Here is an 18,372-nt window from a genome sequence, read left to right as displayed (position 1 = left end):
AAAGCCATATTAAATTCACTGTGATACAATGTTGTAAAACAATAAAACACAAAAACTTCCAGTTGGGGGGGTGAATACCTTTTATTGGCACTGTAAATATAGAATCCTATGATAGTTGTCTTTTTTTTTGAGCGGCTTGCGTGACTACTATTCATACAATGTGTTTTTTTTTCAGTTAGCTTGACTTGATTCTGTTCTGTTCCCATTTGAAATATGGACATGCATATAGTAATGGTGGTTAACCCAGTAATATTGTCACTGTTGCTTAGTTGTCCCACAGCATTTGGGTCTTTCTCCACATTTCAATTACTATTTAAAAACTACCTCAGATGCCTAACAAGTAGTAGCGATCAAGCTAATGTTTTATTGGGAAATAGTCTAGAAGTTCCACAAGAGGCAATCAAGACTTGATGGGCTGAATGTTTGATTTCTGCTCCTATGTCTTCTGGTCCTGTATGAAAGGTTCAGCCATATTTGGCTAATAAACAAAGTTAGGGATGGATCCAAAGAGCAGTCGTATAAAGTTGCCAGAAAAAAAAATTGGCCTGAAAAATAGAAGCAGGTTAGAATTCAACATTGGACAAAACGATTGATTCAGGATGAAAAGGGAGTTTTAGAGTAAACTTGCACAGAGCATAGACGTTTTTACAGTCAAATTTTTACAAAATTATCAAGTGAAGAATGCAGTAGAAACAAATGCAGTTTGAAGATGTGGATATGCCATTTAGAAATGAGAATGAAGGAAACTTAATAACCCAGTGAGTGGTGAACCGATGGAATTCAGAAGATAGTGGAGGCAATGCCATTAAATATAGAAGCATAGAAAATCTACAGCATAATACAGGCCCTTTGGCTCACAAAGCTGTGCCAAAAATATGCACAAAAGGGAGCTAGATTTTTTTCTGTTAGTGCCAGAGAGATCTAGACACACGAGGAGAAGGTAAAAAGAAGTACTGACGTGGATTGTCAAGCATGGTTATGTTTTATGATGGAGAAGGCCTGAAAGTCCAATTGTCCTACACCCACTCTTTTTCCTCTGTTTCTGTAATTCCCTCAAAATATTCCATTATTTTGCTCTTAAAGTTAACAAGTTCACCATAGTTTTAATTGGATAATAGGAAATTTTCATTATCTTTAATTGAAGATGTTTGTTAGACATAACTTTAATAAATTTCTGTGCATTAACATTCACTTCTTAAAGTTAATTGATGATTTTTGACATATTTACAGACAATTAAATAAATCATGTACGATTGCTCTTAAGTACCAAGTCTTAATCATGAACATTTCATTTAAAATTTCTTAGGGACCTTTGATATTCATTTGTTATGTACAACCATGAATGTGGATATGACGCCAGAAAATAAGAGTAATGACGTTATATTATTTCTTAAGGCATTTGTTTAATTCAAATGGTAAACCTATACCGTATATTATTTGTCACAGAGGATTATAAACTACCTTTCCTTTTCTTGGGATTTGTGGCAATATCTCGTGAGCTTTCATGTACATTCGTAACTCCAGACCTGGCCTGTACATTCCTGCTCTTTGACATGGACTGACAAGTCTTTCATGAGCAATTCTTTCTCACCACAAAGCCTAAATAGCTGTGCTGATAAATTAAAGAAAAAGGCACTCGGTATCATGCTTGAATTATTGTTTATATGCGTTCCATTTTTTCAGATAATGGGATTTTGAAATTCATTTCAACTTTCTTTCTCAGCTGAGTGAAGTAGTGAATGATGCAATATTCTTTCTTGGCAAATGAATGAATTTGTAAACATTCAGGACACCAATCTTGTAGATATGTGCAAGGATGAAATATTTTGATGGGCCACTTGTGATGAGAGACCTAGGGGAGAATGGTTAGGACCCAAGTGCTGAAGTATCCAAGACAAGAATTGAGACATGATACTAGACTGAAATGAGGATAAGGTTCTAAATTAGGCGCTAAATAAGAATCCAAAGTAAAGTTGACAATTGAGCACCGAACCTCAGTTCATGTTCTCTTTACATATTCAATTCCTGGCACAAAACATAGCCTCCAGTTAGCAGGGCAGACCTGAGTTTTTAAAGGGACAGCACCAGAGAGTAGGAGTGCCTAAACCTGAAGCTGGCACTTTTGTTTGGGTATCGTAGCACCAATACGGAATTGGTATTCACTTCACGTAATTACGATGTTTATGGGTGTAAGGGACAGTAACATTCAGTTTGACCCACTAAAATCCTTATGGTGAAGATGATACTGTCGGACGGGAGTTCAACAATGCACAATTGGTGATGACGAAGGAAGAGCATTGTATTTCTATATCAGAATGATGTGGGATTTATTCACATTGGAAAAGGTTTTGATTCACAATTCAGGTCTATGGCTTAGTACATTTACTGTGATTTAAAGGATGCAAAGGATAAACATTTTCAGGCTGTTGCCAATACAGTGTTCCTGCTGGACTTTGTGGATAAGCCACCATTTTCTTCTTCGGCCTAATAGCTAACTAATCCCACCACTCATCATGAATATTCATTTAACTCAAACTTAAAGGTTTAGAATGCATTTATAATTACACTTGAAATAATACTGTAATAGCCACATTCTATTTTTGATCCTTTAAACATTAGAATCAGCAAGACTCTTCTCCGCCAAGGAAATTTGAGACACTACCTTCAATAGCAACACTCTCAGAGTTCTGTGATTTGGTGGAACAGAATCTTTCTGTTCTTTGTTCTACTCAGGCAGTGCTCTGTCATAAAGTACGTTTGTACAAAAGAAAACCCTGTATTCTGTTTTCACACAATTTATCAGTCTTGTTCTGATAGTGTGAAGACTTGTGCAAGGTAATGATATGGTCATTACTTATGTGTCTTGTCATGGAAAGTAATTATATTGCCGGCCTGGTTAATCTAGTTTGTGCCACTTATATCTTGAAAGCTCAGTGTAACTGCTAAATTGTTAAAAATTACTTATAATTTAAGAGATAAATATGAAACATTTTTGAAAATTTGGAGCCCTTATTTACAAAAGACAGGATTAAATATATAGATGCTTTTAAGATGAAACAATTGGTTATTAGGGGAAAGAAATAAATATACATATTAAAATTATTACTAACTCCATGGAGCATGTGGAGATCTTCCAACCACCAGGCATTCTTTCTTTCTTTCTTTCTTTCTTTCTTTCTTTCTTTCTTTTTTTTTCTCTATGGGGCAGTTAGGGGGGAGGGGTAAAGGGGAGGGGGTATGGGTTATATACATTGTTTTTTCATACTTTGTAATCATTTAAAAATGCAATAAAAAATTATTTAAAAAAAACATGACATCTCCACAAAATAAAAATTAGAGGGAATCTTTTGTTGCCATTCATTAGGGTTTTTTAAAATTACAATTTTCAAGAATATTCTTGCCACCTTAGTGGCATCAGTGTTAACCTAGTGTTTTAATTGTGTTTTGCCTCAGGGACTTGAACACATCATGTAGTTATAACCTCAGACCATCTGCTCCTGTCAATCTTTGTGGCATTGGCATCATGTTGATCACTGAGCTCCTGCCTGAGAATTTTATGGGAGTGAACAAAACTGTCAAGAAAAAGCAAATTTATTTTTCTTATGCAAATGTTGTGCTGTACTGAGAAGTTTCAGTCCAATACAATTGATGAGATTTACTCAATATTCATATCATTGCCTGTTTTCACTTAATTAACTTTGAATAAATTCATTTTAGTTTTGAATGTATTGCATTTGCAGTTTGTTGTTATGTATTATGTACTGGAAAGCAAATACAACTCTGTATTTATATTTTGTTGTAATTAATCGTAGGTTTCTGTCAGTTCTTGATGATATCATTGCATGATGGAGTGAGTATGCAGACTGGAAAGATTAAGGATATTATTTTCCCAATTCTATATTGATACAAGGTTCAAGTAACACAGATAAAGTGCTGGAGAAACTCAGCAGACAAAAGGTCTCGTCCTGAAACGTCAACTGAACATTTTTCCATAGATGCTCCCTGGCCTGCTGAGTTTTTCCAGCATTTTTTTGTGTTGCTTGGATTTACAGCATCTGCAGATTCTCTCTTGTTTGTGATTTGATACAAGGTTCCTAAGGTTAGCTTAGCCAGAGGAGGTAGTGTTGGTAAGCTCCCGCTATCTATTTAATGCTCTCAATAGCTTGTGTGTCAAATAGTCTCTGATAACCAAGTCCAGCTCTTGGCCTTCATCTGTGGCTTAGCTAATTAAGTCCATTTCTACTGACAGAAGAGACAAAGTTAGGGTACTGGCACCTTAATACTTGGTGCTTCAGGCAGATGGGGTTCATCAGCTATAGTTGGCAGCTCAGCTAGGAGAAGGGAAAATCTGATCTCAAACCTGTGCTGGCTTGTGGTTATACCCAAACTTGGGGAAGGCGTTGGGTATAAAACCCAAAGAAAAATTTGGAGAAGGAGGCCCAGAGGCAGTCCTACGTTGAGTTCAACGCTGACAAGCTACTCCTGCTATGCCGCTGTTGTCAAACTACATTGGTCTCTGCTGTTCCTTTGGATTTATCTGCTGTGTGGAGAAGGGGAAGCCTGCTGCATGGGCAAGTTTGCTGTCCATTAGCCTTGGTTGACTCTGACCTACTTACGGCTTCATCATTCAGATACATCTTTAAACTTCTTTCTTTTCAGAAAAATTTCCTTTTTTGTTGTGAATGATGATTACCTTGTACCTAGCAACCTTCCAAAGATATCATTGAATCAACCACTGTGCTTCACTGATACTTCCATTGAAAAAGGTACTGCAGGTTTAGCAATCATAGTGATTATAACTAGTCAAATATTTTATGATCCAGAGATATGATTTCACATTCCATCAGGACAACCGATGGATTAAGTTCAGTGTAAAAAACAAATCTAGAATTAAAAGCCAAATATCAGTAATGGGATCATGAAACTCATCTGGTTTCCAAACACACTGTATGTTCGGTGAGAAATTCTGCCACCTGTAACTACTCAGTTGACTTTCAACTACTCTCTGAGATGGTCTAACAAGTTTCTCAGTTGTGACGAACACCAAAAGTGCATTCCTAGTCCAGTTCAACTAGCCATATCTGTCCAACATGTTCTTAAACAGCGGCCAGATAGTCATGCTCACAGAATCATTTTCAGTGAATTACCAACACTACACCATCACTGCCCTGTACGGTTAATGACAGATCTATCAAAGGTAGTGGCTCAATTCAGTACAATTTGGACAAGTGAAAGAAAAGCTACATGTGAAGGGAATCTTCCAGCTTGAATACTACCTTTACTTGAAAGTGTATCACCCTTGTCTTATTGGTATACTGGTAATTTATGACAAATCTCTGGAATTCCTCATCCTCCAGTACAGTAGGAGAACAAAGGTAAGTTCAGTACCTCTATCCTAATAGCGTTTAGGGATGGTGACAAATGCTGTCTTCATCAGTAGTGCTCCAAATCCACAAAATACTTTGAATTAAAATTCCCTGCATTACTCTATTGTAAACTTCCAAACAAACAATGGATTACATTGGAAATGTATAAAGGTGTATTGTTTATAATTTCAACATGCTTACACAGAAATAGTGTATTAAAGGAAATGAGAATTATTTTCTTTCTTGGTGGTTACACATTTGTCCAACAAAATATTGTCAGAAATAATTAGCTATTCCATAGTTAATTTGTTGCCCTTATCCAATTCCATACACAGCAGTGGATGCCAGGAACTAGTCTGGTTGCTTCATGATTGTTTTGTTGTTATAACTTTTAACTATTTCCATAGAAATATAATCTTATCTCATGGACGTTTAGCCATTCATATTTGTGCATTTTCATATCAGATCAAAAGTTAGTTACATCAATGAAATTGTGGCATTGTTTTAAAAGTTACTGTTGGCCAAGTTGAATGCAAATGTGTTGTCCCAGTAGTACACCTGTAGAGCTATTCTTCACATATATTAACTGTTCCAAAATTGTGATAGAAATTAACAGTGCCAACACCTTAGAACTAACAAGCTGCGAGTGACTGTGACCTTGACATCCACAGATGAAACATTCAAGACACTCTGTAAGTCTGCATTCAGAGTTGTAGGAGAGCACAGTTCTCAGTGAAAGCAAAGCACATGATGCAATTTGAATACAGAGTATGCTGGAAATATTGAGATAAAACCTGTACAGAGAAAAACTGAATGATTGTTGAATCCTGGAAAGTTCACTCTGCCCCATCAGCATTGACCTCTGAGAACGTACATCAATTTTTCTGTTTACTTCAAACATTTGCAGTTTTTCCATTTTGAAATGCAATGTGAATATTGTCCAGCTGGTTTCAGAGCAAGTGGGGTCACTAAAACTTGTTTAATCTGTGAATAAATAAGAATTGTATTTTATAAACCAGTGAATTCCAATGGATGTTGCTCTTTTGTTACTAATGTTTCGTAAGTTTTATACTGGAAGATAGAGGTAGGGCAAATGGAAATTCCTGCAAAAAGTTGAGAGTCAAATTTTGTTACTGGCACTAATGGACACAAAAATAAGCACATTTCTCTGAAATAAGTCCAGATAATGCTGATTTTCAAATATAGAATATTTTTTCAAGGATGGGTGGAAAAATGCTTGCAGAGATTTCTAGATTACTAAATCAGAATCAGGTTTATTATCACCAATGTGTGTCGTGAAATTTTTTAACTTAGCAGTAGCACAATGCAATACACGATAATATAGAAAGAAAAGATAATTAAATTAATGACAGTAAGTATATATGTATATTAAATAGATTTGTTACGTACCCGTGGGTATCTTGTACTTGTCACGTGACAGTGGTGTTGAAGATATGCTGGACCTAAGGTAGTTGTCTTGTGATGGTGGAGTGACGTCATTTTCCCGCCAGTAGAGGTCATGTGACAGGTTTTTTTTTACAGGGTATAAAAGGAGGACCCCTCCCTGTGAGGAGGGGCAGTTCGTGGTTGGATTTGCCATTTTGACTCCATGCCACTGTGTGGTCCAATATTATGACACAGTTTGGTTGAAAGGTGGAGTTTTATTTAATGCCTAAAGTTTAAAAGGTAATTGCTGGCAGTTTCTTTATAATACTGCCAGTTAAAAATTAGTGGAGAGTGAAGATCAGAGTTCGGGAGCTAAAAGATTGAGGAAAGTCGATTTCGACGGTGAAACAGGTTCGACCTTGTTTGTTCCTCATTCGGAAGGAATTCGTTGGCTGTGCCTGTGTTAACCCCTGCAATAATAGCAAAAAAGATTGTGTACAGTTTTGTAAAGGAAAGGTCAGTGCATTTAAGCCGTTTCATTTTCATCTTCATAAAGTCTCCGGGAAAAGTATAGTTCAACTGGGAACCGCAACAACACAACGTGAAAAAGAATTTAAATCGTCTAAAAAGTCTCTCCTTTAATGGACTGTAAGCATTTTGAACTTTTGCAGTACTACTTTGAAGAACTGTTTTTGCAACATCACTTTAAGAACTGTTTTCGCTTTATTCCTTTAAGAACTGTTTAAGCTGCCGCACAGCAGCTGATTTCCGGTTACGTTAGTGGTTTGTTTACTTTTGGGGGTTTGTTTTTCAGTGTTTAATAAATGTTTTATTTGTTATAAAAAACCCTGCCTCACTTATATATTTATTGTTGCTGAATCCATAACAGATTAAAATAGTGCCAAACAAATAATATATATAAAAAAGTGAACGGGACATGACTGCGCAGATGTATGGAGGTTGTCCAGTGAGAACAGCGGGAAGAGTTTAAAAGCAGGTGGAGTTCAAAAGGTGATGGTTATTTCTTCAGTGGTTTGAATGGGGCAAAACTGCACAAGCATGTGGAGGTTGGCCAGTGAGGATAGTGGGAAGAGTTTAAAAAGAAAAGGATCTTAGTGATTGTAGGGATGACTTACAGAGGATTAAATAGTTTGAGCATATAGACATGAAGAAAGAGGATGTGCTGGAGCTTTTGGAAAGCATCAAGTTGGATAAGTCTTGGGGACTGGATGAGATGAACCCCAGGCTACTGTGGAAGGTGAGAGAGGAGATTGCTGAGCCTCTGTCAATGATCTTTGCATCAGCAATGGGGATGAGAGACGTTCCGGAGGATTGGAGGATTGCAGATGTTGTTCTGTTATTCAAGAAAGGGAGTAGAGATAGCCCAGGAAATTATAGACCAGTGAGTCTTACCTCAGTGTTTGGTAAGTTGATGGAAAAGATCCTGAGAGGCAGGATTTATGAACATTTGGAGAGGTGTAATATGATTAGGAATAGTCAGCATGACTTTGTCAAAGGCAGGTCATGCCTTACCAGCCTGATTGAATTTCTTGAGGATGTGATTAAACACATAGATGAAGGTAGAGCAGTAGATGTAGTGTATATGGATTTCAGCCAGGCATTTGATAAGGTACCCCATGCAAGGCCTGTTGAGAAAGTAAGGAAGCATGGGATCCAAGGGAACCTTGCTTTTGGATCCAGAATTGGCTCGCCCAGAGAAGGCAAAGAGTAGTTGTAGACGGGTCATATTCTGCATGGAGTTCGGCCACCAGTGGAGTGCCTCAGGGATCTGTCCTAGGACCCTTTCTCTTTGTGATGTTTATAAATGACCTGAATGGGTAAGTAAATTTGCTGATGACACAATTGTTAGGGGTGTTGTGGATAGTGTGGAGGGCTGTCAGAGCTGACAGCGGGACATTGATAGAATACAAAACTGGGCTGAGAAGTGGCAGATAGAGTTCAATCCAGATAAATGTGAGGTGGTTCATTTTGGTTGGCCAAATATGATGGCAGAATATAGCATTAATGGTAAGACTCTTGGCAGTGTGGAGGATCAGAGGGATCTTGGGGTCTGAATCCATGGGACACTCAAAGCTGCTATGCAGGTTAACTCTGTCGTTAAGAAGGCATGCGGTGCATTGGCTTTCATCAATCCTGGGATTGAGTTTAAGAGCCAAGAGGTAACGTTACAGCACTACAGTAAGGACGTGGAAACCGTAGGAAGGGTGCAGAGGAGACTTACAAGGACGTTTCTTCAATTGGGGAGCATGCCTTTTGAGAATAGGTTGAGTGAACTTGGCTTTTTCTCCTTGGAGCAATAGAGGATGAGAAGTGACCTGACAGAGGTGTACAAGATGATGAGAGGCATTGATCGTGTGGATAGTCAGAGGCTTTTCCCCAGGGCTGAGATGGCTAACACAAGGGGGCACAATTTTAAGGTGCCTGGAAGTAGGTACAGAGGAGATGCCTGGGTAAGTTTTTTGCACAGAGTGGTGAGTGCATGGAATGGGCTGTTGCGGCGGTGGTGGAGGCAGAAACGATAGGATCTTTAAGAGACTCCTGGATGGCTACATGCAGCTTAGAAAAATAGACGGCTATGGGTAAAGCCTAGGTAGTTCTAAGGTAGGTACATGTTCGGCACAGCTTTGTGGGCTGAAGGGCCTGTATTGTGCTGTAGGTTTTCTCTGTTTCTTTGTTTCTAAGAGGTAGTGTTGAAGGATTCACTGTCCACTTAAGAATCATATGGCAGAGGGTAAGAAGCTGTTCCTGAATTGCTGAATGTATGCGTTCAGGCCTCTGTACCTCCTTCCTGATGATAAAATGTGAACAGGGCATGTCCTGGGTGATGGGGGTCCTTAATAGTGGATGGTGCCTTTCTGCAGGACAGCTACGGAGGCTAGTGCCGAGATGGAGCTGACTAATTTTACAATTTTCTGAAGCTTCCTTTGGTCCCGTGCAGTAGCACCCCCCCCCCCCCCCCATTCCATAAAAAATGTTCTCTACTGTACATCTTTAGAAGTTTGAGTGTTTTAGGTGACAAACCAGGTCTCTTCAAATTCCTAATGAAATATATCCATTGAGCTTACCTTTCCTGAAGTCCACAATCAACTCCTTCGTCTTACTGACATTGAGTGCAAGGTTGGTGCTGTGACACCACTCAACTAGCTGGTAAATCTCACTCCTGTATGTCCGCTCATCTCCATCTAAGATTCTACCAACAATGATTGTATCATCGGTAAAATCATGAGCTGTACCTATACATACAGACATGAGTATCGGAGGAGTAGAGCAGTGGGGGAGACCTCAGGTGTTCCAGTGTTGTTAGTCAGTGAGGAGGAGATACTGTTTGATGATCAAAGAATATCAAATGATCACAATCATATTCTTCTCATTTGTATTTGAAATTCCTGTGCTGTTGCATTCTCAGTCACAAAAGTTTGAACACAGAATCCAGAAATGCAACTTGTACCCTTTTCACTGCTGTGACGGTTTCTTGTTTAGAGAATGACAATAAGAAGATTCTTGATATACGGAAATGAGTTAATAACATTTTACAATTGTTGAGGTCAGATGACAGCAACTAATGTACTAAAAATATGGTAATTACTATAGTGAGTAATGTTAAATTTTAGTCTTGTAGTACTGGTTATAAGTACATTTTATTTTTGGAAAACAAAGTTAGGCAGGTTATCTCATATTCAAAGTTCAAAGTATATTTAATTACCAAAGTTTGTGTGCATTATACAGCCTTGAGATTCATATCTTTAGAGGCAGCCACAAAGAAACCCAACAGAACCCATATAAAAGACCAACACCCAGTGCACAAAGAGAGAGAAAAAAACAAATCACACAAACAATAGAAGTAAGCAATTAACATTTAGAACAAAAGTGAGTCCTGAGACATGAAGCCAGGAGCAGCCAGAATAGGCCACTGCCTCAGCCTCAGTGGAGCTCAGAGTGGAGTAAACATCGTGGAACAGCTAGCAGAAGTGGCCTGACCCTCGCCTCTGATTCCTACCTTTTCAATCCATCTGGACCGATGCTTCTTGAAGCCTGTAAACGCTGAGTTATTTCTCGCTCTAAGACCCAGGCCCAGTCACATCGGTACGCTCTGGGCCTGGATGCCGCCGCCGCCATATTTTGGCCCATACTTAACCTTTTCAAATTGGCCCAGTGCTCAGATCGATGAAACCTTGCTCATGGTTTAGGTGGATAGGCTTTGAATCTACCTCTTCTTCACTCTGCTCACCTCAGCTTTGCCTCAAGCATGCCTTGACCTTGCCTCGACTTCAACTCAAACATGCCTTGACCTCTCCCCAACTTCGCTTCAGACCTGCATGCTTCAACCTTCAACTCAACCTCACCTTCGCTTGCCTCTTCATTGTTTGTGGTAATTATACACCATAATTTTTAGCAGAAAAAGTGTTATTAATAGCTTAAAGAGCAAACACGAGGAAATCTGCAGATGCTGGAAATTCAAACAACACACACAAAATGCTGGTAGAACACAGCAGGCTAGGCAGCATCTATAGGGAGAAGTGAAGTCGACGTTTCGGGCCGAGATGTTGACATCGCTTCTCCCTATAGATGCTGCCTAGCCTGCTGTGTAATACCAGCATTTTGTGTGTGTTATTAATAACTTTGTTGTATTCCTTGTTTTGTTATCCACCAGTGAGTAGTCACTCGACTTCAGCAGCACCATTTTAAACAAAGTTGGTGAATAAATTCTAACTTTTATTTATAATTCTTTCTTCTGAGAAGAAATGCGACAGCCAGTTTGCCCAGGAAATGACACACAAACCACAGAAGGAAAAGAAATGACCAGTTAATTTTTTTGGCAAGGCTATACATGAAATACAATTTTTGTTCTCTTTCCTCAAAGAAGGATATAATAACATGAGAGCCAGTCCAAGGGAGATTCACTAGGCTTATTCCTGGGATTAGAGGGTTGCCGTATGACAAGAGATTAGACCATTGGGGTCTGTATTTCTTGTATTTTACAAGAATGAGTGATGACCTTATTCAAACATGATACTAAAGAGACATAAAGGAATTATTTTGAGATGTTTTCACAATGATCAAAGGGACATTGCTGCAAAATAAGAGCCTGGTTCTTTAAAACTGAGGCACAAAGAAATTTCTACTCTTGGTGAATATTGGATCTTTGAAATTTCGTGCCCTTGAGTAGAAGTGGCGGCCAGATCATTGAATATAATTAAGATAGCTACTGGTGAATATTTGAAAGATCCGAAGAATTATGTTAATGGGAATTGGCACAGAAGAGGAGTTGAGGCCAGCATAGATCACCCATAATCGTACTGAATGCCGCAGTAGAAGCTTCTTCATGCTTTTATTTTATTGTGCTCAGAAACCTGAGGCGATGGTTGTGAAATTGTCAATGTAATTCAGAACTGCATTTATTTCAAACTGCCGAAAGAAAGAAAACCCTTGCCACATCATTCTCATCTATAAATGAATTACCTGAACATTAAATTTTCACCCTTGATTTCAAAATTCTTTATGGTCTTCCATGTTTTTAACCATCTTAACTTTCTTAAGACCTATAACATTCCAAACTTATCCGCTTAAACCTTAAACTCTGGAATTGCATCACTAAACCTGTCCATTTCTCTCCACCCCTCTCTCCATAAAACTACTTTAGCTGGTTAGTTTGTCGTCTGTCTCCAAGTTGATGTTGTTTCTTCATAAAGTCTGGTGAAGGACCTTGAGGCATTTTTGTCACATTTGGAGAACTGTGTAAATGGCAGGTGTTGCTGAAACATTATAAATCTTAAAGAAAACTTTGTTGCTGGGTCTTAAAGCAAAAAGTAAAACTAGTGAGGAGTAGCTCTAGTTTAAAGTGTTTTCTTGAGACACTGCGTAAGGTGCTCTTTTGACTTTATGTAAACAGGCATATTATCTTTTGTCTGCTTGATCTTTGGGAAAAACTGGGAGTAAATTGTTTCCTGGTGTTAAGCGCAATTATGTATCTTAATCTATGAAAAAAGGTAGTAGTGATTCATTTGTGGCCTTTTCTTGTGAGTCATCCACACAAGGATAGACTGTATCATTTGTTTTCATTACACCTTTTTTTCGGAACACAGTATGCACAAGTTGGCTGTTGTTATTACAACAGTTTCAAAACTACAGCATTGCGAGAAAAATTATTTGGGAAGTACTTTATCAAGTTCAAGTTTAGTCTTTCAGCTATATACACATATATCACCGAATGAAACACTGAAATTTGGTGTTCCTAACTCTTTCCACGGACGAGCTGTTTATGTGAGGAGTGATCAGCCTGCACCTTCCAAAAGTCCTCAATCATTTCATTCGTCTTGTCCACGTTGAGATTCACATTGCTGTGCTCACACCATTCTACCAGCTGCTCTACATCCTCTCTGTACACTGTCTTATTGTCATAGTTGATGAGGCCAGTCACTGTTGTGTCATTAGCAAACTTGATGATTCGGTTGATTCTGGATCTAGCAGTGCAGTCATGCTTCAACAGCATGAAAAGCAGAGTGGGGTGAGCATGCTCAGCATGAAAGAGCTGGAGATGTGGTGCCAGTTACAGAGAAAGGTGTTGAAAGCCAACGAAGACAGTTTACCCACTGGCCACTGAAGGATAATCGTGTTAAATACCAAGCTGAAGTTGATAAACTGTATTCTGGTGTGTGAGGCTCCATTTTCCAGGTGGGACAGGACAAGGTGGAATACAGAGCCCATGGTATCATCAGTGGAAGCAAACTGGAGATCCTCATGGAGGGATCAGAAGTGGAGAGAGTGAGCAGCTTCAAGTTCCTGAATGTCAAGATCTCTGAGGATCTCACCTGGTCCCAAAATATCGATGTAGTTATAAAGAAGACAAAGCAGCGGCTATAGTTTGAAGAGATTTGGCATGACAACAAATACACTCAAAAACTTCTGCAGTTGTACCATGGAGAGCATTCTGACAGGCTGTATCACTGTCTGGTATGGAGGGGCTACTGCACAGGACCAAAAGAAGCTGCAGAAGGTTGTAAATCTAGTCAGCTCCATCATAGGCACTAGCCTACAAAGTACCCAGGACATCTTCAGAGAGTGTGTCTCAGAAATGCAGTCCATTATTAAGGACTACCAGCACCCAGGGCATGCCCCTTTCTCACTTACCATCAGGCAGGAGGTACAGAAGCCTGAAGGCACACACTCAGTGATTCAGGAACAGCTTCTTCCCCGCTGCCATCCGATTCCATAATGGACATTGAAGCTTTGGACACTACCTCACTTTTTTTAAAATATACAGTATTTCCGTTATTATTTCTCCTTATTATTTTTTTCTCTGCTAGATTATGTATTGCATTGAACTGCTGCAGCTATGTTAACAAATTTCACGCCGGTGACGATAAACCTGATTCTGATTCTGTGTATTAAACCATGCATAATAGTAATTCAGCCCATCACTCTTATTGACGTGCAGGACGTACTTGACATTCGTCATGGTCGGAATGCCCTGCCACTTGCACCTCATGTCTCTGGTGTCCCAACAATCGCTGTATATTTACTGTGCATCATCACGTTTTGCCATCCTGATGGTGTAGGAAAGCGCAGCTTTTGCTGACCTGGAAGCCATATTATCGCCGATCTGAAGGCAGCATTCCAACCTCTCAGCAGTACCTGACCTCAGCTGTCAGCTATAGCTTCTATTGAAGTTATTTCTTTTGGATATTTAAGTTAAAGAATAGTTAAAGATGGATTTGCTGTATTCTGTATAGAATGACTATATAATAAGAACTTACCGTAGATTCCGGACTACAGAGCACACCTGATTAAAAGCCGCACGCTCTAATTTTAGAAAGAAAATCAATTTTGTACTTGTACAGGCCGCACCGGATTTTAAGCCGCAGGTGTCCCACATTGTAATATGAGATATTTACACAGAAAAATATTACACGTGAGGATTTTTTAACTTTTAATTAAATCCATATTGCAAATGCTTTTTTCGAACTGTAACCCAGCTACTTTTAAATATACATACGTATTGGTAACACACAAATTACGTTGCATATACTTTTTTACTGAACAGTGCACGAACAACATTCCAATATCTCCTAACGACTGGTAAAAAAAATATATATGCTGCAGCCTACCAGGAAAAGTTATTGATCGCCTTCTTCATCTTCCTCCTGCACACTAAAACCATCAAAGTCCTCTTCTTCAGTGTCCGAATTGAACAACCTCAGGATCTCGTCACTCACTTCAGTCTCTTCGTTGTCGCTCTCACTTGAGCGCACGTGGTCCTCTTCATCACGCAGCAGTCCAGCCTTTCGAAACCCGTTGGTGATGGTGGATGTTGTGACATGGCTCCACGCATTTAGGATCCACTGGCAGACTTGAGTTAAAGGTGCTCCGCATGCATCCTGTTTTGGTAAAGGATTTCTCGCCGCTCGTCATCCATGCCTCCCACTCAACGCGCAGCGCCACTTTAAATGCCCGGTTCACGCTGATGGCCAGTGGCTGCAAATACTTTGTGGTGCCCCCAGGAATCACAGCTGGAATTGAGTTTGTACTCTTGATGGCAGCTTTCACTGAACTTTCATTGTCAGCCGCTTAAAAATCACCATCGGTGGAAGCTTTAGTCCGGATGCTGTGCAGCTCAGAACACAAGTAAAATGCGTTCTCTCATGGCCACTTGTTTTCAGTGTGATGAACGAGTCACCTTTTTTATTAACAGTCCGAATGAGAGGCAGGTCAAACGTCAAAGGTACTTCATCCATATTTATGATATCATCTGGCCCGATGGAATTCTCCGCTATCTTTGTTTGAGTGAATGTGCGGAAGTTAGCAAGTTTTTCCTCGTGGTTGGGAGGGAGCTGCTGACACAGAGTCGTGCGTATCCTGACGGACAGGCCTTTTCGTCTCATAAATCTAAAACACCACGATGGCCCACCTCTAAAATCTTCGATTTTCATTTTGGTGGCGATTGCTTTAGCCTTCAGTCTGATCTGCACGGTGGAAACGCCGCGGCCGCCTGCTCTCTGTGTGTTAACCCAGTCTTCAAGAAAGTTTTCAAGTTCGGGCCATCTGCTATGATTACCTCTGAAAGCTTTTGTCATCTTTTTGCATTGACTCAGTTCTTCACGCTGGCGTCTCCACCGTCTCACCATCGATTCATTTATGCCAAGATTATGTGCAGCAGCTCGATTTCATTCTTCAAGCGCCAGATTGATCGCCTTTAACTTAAAAGCTGCATCATATGCTTTTCTTCGAGTGTTTTCCATGTTGATGAGGGTGAGTACAAATGACTGATTTACAATAATTTAATTGTGAAAGTGCGCTTGATTTATCGTACAATTTCATTGGACCTCTGTGAACTACTCATCAATTTTATTGGTCTACTGTTACAAGGCAAAATGTTTTTGGCAGCATGAAAAAAAACATGCATTAGCCGCACCGTAGTATAGGCCGCAGTGTTGCCACAGTGTTCAAAGTGTGGGAAAAAAAGTAGCGGCTTATAGTCCGGAATTTACGGTAATTGAGTGAAACCACAGCAAAAAAGTTGAGGAAAGTATTTGTATTTATCTCAGTAACAGCATTAATTGGTCAGGTTAAGTGTTGGAAGAACTGTTTTTTATTTAAACAAGCAAAATGCTGACTTGTTACCACACCACTATTATGGGTGACGAGGGCCTGAAGCGATCATGACTCTGTTCTTCAATTTGGAGTTGCTTTTTCTTTTCAGGTGCAATTTAAATCAGTATTTTGAAATGAAGCCATAAGACCATAAGCTATAGGAGCAGAATTGGGCCATTTGGCCATTCAGTCTGCTCCATTACGCAATCATAGCTGATTATTGTCCCTCTCAAGCCTTTTCCTTTTAATACTCCTACTAGTCAAGAACCTGTCAACTTCCACTTTAAATATACCAAATGTCTTGGCTTCCACAGCTGTCTGTGGCAATGAATTCCACACATTCATCACTATCTGGCTAAAGAAATTCCTCCTGATCTCTGTTCTAAAGGATGTCCTTCTGTTCTGAAGCTGTGCCCTCTGGCCTGAGAGCCTCCCACTATTGGAACCATCCTCTCCATGTCTGCTGTATCCAGGCTTTTCAATATTCGATAGGTTTCTGTGAGAACTTCTCAAATTCCTGTCAACTCTTCTAATAAAGTTAAATTCATTACTGTGAGAAACGATTTTGCACAATGGGATTTAGTTTTGACATGCTACTAGACTTGAATTGAAATCCTGACAGCAGAGTGACAGTTAGATTGCAGGGGAAGACAGGCTTGGTTTAAACTATCAGCTTTTTAATTTCAGCATCAGAAGCTTGCTTTACGTAGAAGAGAGGTGTATCAGGGGACAGGAAATTTTACATGGTCTTGTGATTCTTGACAAAGTTAAAAAGATAAAACTCAAGGCATCTCAACATTTTAATCAATCTGAAGTTGGGTAGTATTTTCTAAAATCAGTTAATCCTGTAAAGTTGTCTTTTTTATTGGAGCTGTCAGAAGATAACAATTCATTGAGCTCTTAAGAATAATGGCAATTATGAACAAGTTAATTAAATGACTTGCAGGTTAATACTTCTGCTCTAAAATGAAATTAAAGTCACGTTTGTTTATTCTGGACTAATTTTCTCATATAGAGCTCTTTCATATACCTCAATTCTAGGAATTTAAACTTGTTGAATGCAAACTGAGAGTTTCACAACTTCAAAGTGATTCACTGAAAATGGTTTAAGGAAAAACCAGTGCAATGCTATAATTGCAAGGCCATTTTTATGCTCCAGCTCGCAACGCCTCATATTGCAAAAATATGTGACTGAAATCACTAAATAGGAAGAAAACGATAAGAAGCAGCAGCAGCAGTTGGCTGTTCATCTGCTCATGCCAGCCCTCGCAGACAGAAGCACCCTTCATCTCAGAGTTATTCTCTTGTACTAAACCTTTATACCTTGATCTCCTTAACATCCAAAGGTCTATCAGTGCTTCTTGTAAGCAAATTTAACAGCTGGGTCTCCAAAGATTCACTGCCTTCCAGATCAAAGAACTTCTTCTCAGTCTTTAATAGTTGACCTCTTATTTTATTTATTTGTTTATTTATTTAGAGATATCATGTGCTAACAGGCCATCACCAACCAGTTATGCCCATGTGACCATTCAACCTTCCAACCCATACATCTTTGGAGTTTGTTGGAAGAAACCCACACTGTCATGGAATAACATACAAATTCCTTACAGAGTGCGGCGGAATTGAACCCAGTTCACTGCTGTTGCAGTGGTGTTGGGCTAAGTACTGTGCCACATTGCTGCCCCCTGACCTCATTCTGAGAATGAGATTCCTGGTTCTAGTCATACCAACCAAGGAATGGCTGGGATCACATGCTCAAACACCTTATTTTTTTTTTACCATTTCTGTAAGATCAGCCCCCAGTCTTTTAAAATTTGGTGAGGAAAGGTGTCAACCGCTGAATCTTCCCTCATAGGACAGGTCTCCCCATGTCCCATAAATTAGTCTGAAGAGCTTTTATTGCCTTCCTTTCATAAATATATATTTATTACGTAGACCAATCCTATACACAGCATTTGAAATGTGGCGCATCGGTGTATAACAATTTGAACAAGATGGTCTCACTTCTTGC

At 39.3% G+C, this 18,372-nt stretch overlaps 1 protein-coding gene across 3 annotated transcripts in view; it reads left to right on the top strand.

Moving 5' to 3' along the window:
* The window catches only part of exoc4 (exocyst complex component 4), a 502,794-nt gene that overhangs the window by 104,933 nt on the left and 379,489 nt on the right, over nt 1-18,372 (top strand). The window contains exon 9 of one of the 3 annotated variants that reach the window (XM_059987075.1): nt 3,454-3,681. The exons of the other annotated variants lie outside the window; for them this stretch is intronic. Within the exon in view, the coding sequence (XP_059843058.1) occupies nt 3,454-3,461 (8 nt within the window). The 3' untranslated portion in view covers nt 3,462-3,681. Of the gene's footprint in view, nt 1-3,453; nt 3,682-18,372 lie in introns of those variants that run through there. 3 annotated transcript variants of the gene reach the window in all.

Source organism: Hypanus sabinus, chromosome 13, assembly GCF_030144855.1.
Source record: "Hypanus sabinus isolate sHypSab1 chromosome 13, sHypSab1.hap1, whole genome shotgun sequence".
Classification (NCBI taxonomy): Eukaryota; Metazoa; Chordata; class Chondrichthyes; order Myliobatiformes; family Dasyatidae; genus Hypanus; species Hypanus sabinus.
This window is presented reverse-complemented; position numbering and strand designations above follow the sequence as displayed.